Raw genomic sequence first — 4,587 nt, forward strand, 5'->3', positions numbered from 1 at the left:
TCCATGACATGACATTAGGGTTGATCCCTTTTGAAATCATGCTATGCAGCACCTCCTTTGTCTTGTCATTTTTCACCTTTCTTGCACAAGCCATATCTATAAAGAGTGGCATATGTCACGCCATCAGGTTCATGCCCTTTGGATATCATGTCATGAAACAACTCCTTTGCCTTGTCAATTTCACCGTTCCTGCACAACCCATCTATAAGAGTGTTGTAAGTCACGATATTAGGCTCGGGCCCTTTCGAAATCATGTTATGCAACAACTCCTTTGCCTTCTCAATTTCACCTTTCTTGCACAGCCCATACATAAGAGTGGAATAAGTCACGACATCAGGTTTGAGCCCTTGGGAAATCATGCCATGCACCAACTCATTTGCCTTTTCAATTTCACCTTTATTACACAAACAATCAATAAAATTATTGTACGTCACGACATTAATTAGGCTCGAGCCCTTTCGAAATCATGCTATGCAGCAGCTCCTTTGCATTCTCAATTTCACTGTTTTTGCACAGCCCATCTATAAGAGTGCTGTAGGTGATGATATTAGGCTCAAGCCCTTTCGAAATCATGCTATGCAGCAGCTCCTTTGCATTCTCAGTTTCACCGTTCTTGCACAACCCATCTATAAGAGTGCTGTAGGTGACGATATTAGGCTCGACTAGAGGTGCTATCGGGTCGGGTCGGGTTCGGATACTATTATATTTGGACCCGTACCCTAAAAGTGTAAGTGTTCGGGTCCAAATTTCGATCATACACTTATCTGTTTCAATTCGGGTCGGATCCGGATCCGGGTATCTATCTACCCGTAGATATTTCGGGTCCAGTCTTTCGGTTCCGGGTAGATATATACCCATAACTTGTTTGTAGATTATCGGGTCCAGTTCGGATACGGGGCGGTTCCGGATCCGGAGCGGGTATATGTCACAAAAAAATCAAGAGGATGGAGAGAAAATAATTTTTGAAAAAAAAATATTGAAGAAGAGATATAATTTTTAAAAAGTAAAATATTAGAGATGACGATTTCATTTTCTATGGTTCAAAGTATCTATGAATGAAATACTAATAATTTGTAGAAATGACATATCAATGAGAGCAATAAATTTCCATTATTATGCAGAGGATATCAAGACAAATATTGAATGATGTATTAATAGTAATAAATTTTATTTAAAAAATTAATGCGGCTGTTATAGAAGGAATAAATTTGGCATCCATCTATATGTATAAACATAACGAATATGTCACTGCATTCTATTTTCTCATATTCAAAAAAGTACTAGACTCACCATGGCTTATGCAAAAATTAATATGCAAAGTTGTATTTTTATATATTAATAGTTATTAATATATATTTTATCCGGTATTTATACGGGTATCAGGTCGAGTTCGGTTATGGGTCGGATAATTAAATGAAATCCATATCCTATCTATTACAGTATCGGTTCCGGGTCGGATATTAAATTATTAATTTTGTAACCATACCCATAATTTAACCGGTTATATTTTTTAAACCATACCCTATCCAAATTAATCGGATCTGAATCAGATCCGGATCCGGGTAATCAGGTAAAAGTAGCACCTCTAGGCTCGAGCCCTTTGGAAATCATGTCATGCAGTAGCTCCTTTGCATTCTCAGTTTCACTGTTCTTGCACAGCCCATCTATAAGAGTGTTGTAAGTCACGAAATTGGGTTCGGGCCCTTTCGAAATCATGCTATGCAACAACTCCTTTGCCTTCTCAATTTCACCTTTCTTGCACAGCCCATACATAAGAGTGCTGTAGGTGACGATATTAGGCTCGAGACCTTTGAAAATCATGCTATGCAGCAGCTCCTTTGCATTCTCAACTTCACCATTCTTGCACAGCCCATCTATAAGAGTGCTGTAGGTGACGATATTAGGCTCGAGCACTTTGGAAATCATGCTATGCAGCAGCTCCTTTGCATTCTCAATTTCACCGTTCTTGCACAGCCCATCTAGCTATAAGAGTGTTGTAGCTGACAATATTAGGCTTGAGCCCTTTGGAAATCATGCTATGCAGCAGCTCCTTTGCATTCTCAATTTCATAGTTCTTGCACAACCCATCTATAAGAGTTCTGTAGCTGATGATATTAGGCTTGAGCCCTTTGGAAATCATGATATGCAGCAGCTCCTTTGCATTCTCAATTTCACCATTCTTGCACAACCCATCTATAAGAGTGCTGTAGGTGACGATATTAGGCTCGAGCCCTTTGGAAATCATGCTATGCAGCACTAGGGGTGTCAATGACACCCGTTTACCCGTTTACCCTACCCGTATCGTATTCGATAAGATGGGTATGGGTAAGGTTTTTTTTTCGTTAGTTTATTGGGTATGGGTATGGGTAAAGATTTTTTTTCGTTAGATAAACGAGTATGGGTACGGGTAAAGGTTATTTCGTACCCGTTGGGTAATGGGTAATTATATGAAATATATTATATATAAATATATCAATATTATATCCAATTTATTTATTTTTCTTCATTTCATATTGTTGTATGCTTGTATCAACGCTAGAGACATATATATCAACGAATTCATTTCCTTGTTTTCTTCCTTATTCATCGTTATTGTCTTTTTTCTCAATTCTACAAATGGAAATATTTCATGTTTCAAAGAAAATATATCCTCACCTTATTTTCTAGCAATAATGTATTGTTTGGTCTAAATAAGTAATCCATTAATGTCAGCTCAGGTGTTAGCGTCTGAATTTTGCATTACATGTCAGCTTTTTCAAGGTTATACTATGAATATATATATTTAATAATTGAATGAGATGGAATGAAATGTTAGAAGAAATAATGTAACAAATGACAAAATTGACCATATGCTGTCCGAACCATTATATTGGTATTTTCGTTATCCGCCCACTACCGTTTCGTTACCCGTTAATCATAACGGGTATGGGTAGGGTAGGGTAAGACAAATTATTATGGGTAAGGTCAATTCTTAGTGGGTATGGGTATGAAAATGATTCCACCCTCCCCGTATCGTACCCATTGACACCCCTATGCAGCACCTTGTTTGCCTTCTCAATTTCACCTTTCTTGCTCAGCTCATCAATCAATGAGGTGTAAGTCACAGTATTAGGTATAATTCTAGCAAGATACATCTGTTTATACAAACCAAATGCCTTAGCAAGTTCACCCACCTTACAGAGCTCGTCTATAACTGTGTTGTATGTGATTGCACTGGGTTCATACTCACCACCATGTTTAGCCATTTTAAAAAACAACTGAAGAACTAAGTTGGTGTTTCCCTTGGAACAAAGCCCCTTGATAAGAATGTTATACGAGATCACATCGGGTATAGATCCCAGCTTAGGCAATTTGTCTATCACGATGGCTATAGCCTCACCGATCCTATTCTCAAAACAAAGGGCCTTGAGTATTGGATTGATTGTCGCGGCCTTAGCCCTTTGACCCTCCTTGAGAAGCCGTCCGAGAAAAGAAAAGGCTAGGCTAAGCTGATTCATTTGGACACAGTATTTGATCATAATTCCATAGGTATAATCATTAGGACAGATTCCTTTAGTTTGGGTTATACGGTTGAGGAAGGAAAAAACAGAGGGGTCAGATTTGCAAACCAAGGCATCCAGGTACTAATTGTAGGGAATGATTGAGGTTGGAGGGTTCTGGAGAGCCAACTGAGTACGCAAATAATTGAGGTCATTATGTTGTTGTTGCCGCTGCGATCTCTTCCTAATCGTGCTGAGAGTGTTGCCAACATTGGTAGTTTTAGAGGGTGGTGGTTTTGGTCTGTTGGGCCGGGTTTCCGAGGGGTTGAAACTTGGATTGGTTGATGGCATAGCAGAAAAAGGGGAGACCATGACGAGAAGCTGATGGTAATGAAATTGTGGATGGGGATTGAAACTGGAATTGGAATTGGGATTGGGAAGCTGAAGGGGGCAAGAGACTCAGCACATGCATCATCTTTTAAGACAGCAAAATGGATAGTTTTCAAAATAAATACCACCCAATAGAAAAACTTGCAAGTAGTACACACTGAGTCAGATTTCAAAATTTAACATAATTAAAGCAAAAAAGAAGAAATTTTTTTACTGAATTGAGGTATTTCTTCCAACTGAATTTTTTTTTAAGCATTATAGACTGTGTACCAGTCACACAAAGAAGAGTTCCATTGCTTAGAAATTTCAAAATGTACAGCCCCACGGAGAAAGGGAAGCACATTAACAGTGTTCATATAAATAATATCTTAAGTGCTAATCGAAAGTCAAGAAAGAAAGGAAACAACAGTAAAGTGCTATCGAACCAAACCAATACTTAATCCAACGACAACAACAAGACACAAAGATTTAGAATTAGATTAATCTTAAAACAAAAAAAACAACCAAGCATTCAATCTTAAACACAACAAAAAAACAAAGAAAGAGAGAAAAAATACCGGATTTTGATTACCAATATAGAATTTCAAGAGGATAGAGCCTGTTCAGTTCCTGATCTAAACAGAAATATTCTGGTCCTTATCCTGTCAGGTAACAAAATATTCTGGTCCGAGGTGAAATGCACGGGCTGTTTCGATACGTGCGGATTCTAATCCGACGG

General features: G+C 38.2%; 1 protein-coding gene across 1 annotated transcript; it reads right to left on the minus strand.

The window, feature by feature from the left end:
* Positions 1-1,566: 1,566 nt before the first annotated feature.
* On the minus strand, positions 1,567-3,923 carry LOC144546621 (pentatricopeptide repeat-containing protein At2g01740-like). The gene is made up of 2 exons (XM_078295162.1): positions 3,065-3,923; positions 1,567-1,751 (listed from the first exon to the last, which is right to left on the minus strand). The coding sequence occupies exons 1-2, from the start codon at positions 3,516-3,518 to the stop codon at positions 1,567-1,569; spliced, it is 639 nt and encodes a 212-aa protein (XP_078151288.1). The 5' UTR covers positions 3,519-3,923.
* Positions 3,924-4,587: the final 664 nt, after the last annotated feature.

Source organism: Carex rostrata, chromosome 30, assembly GCF_964058835.1.
Source record: "Carex rostrata chromosome 30, lpCarRost1.2, whole genome shotgun sequence".
NCBI lineage: Eukaryota > Viridiplantae > Streptophyta > Magnoliopsida > Poales > Cyperaceae > Carex > Carex rostrata.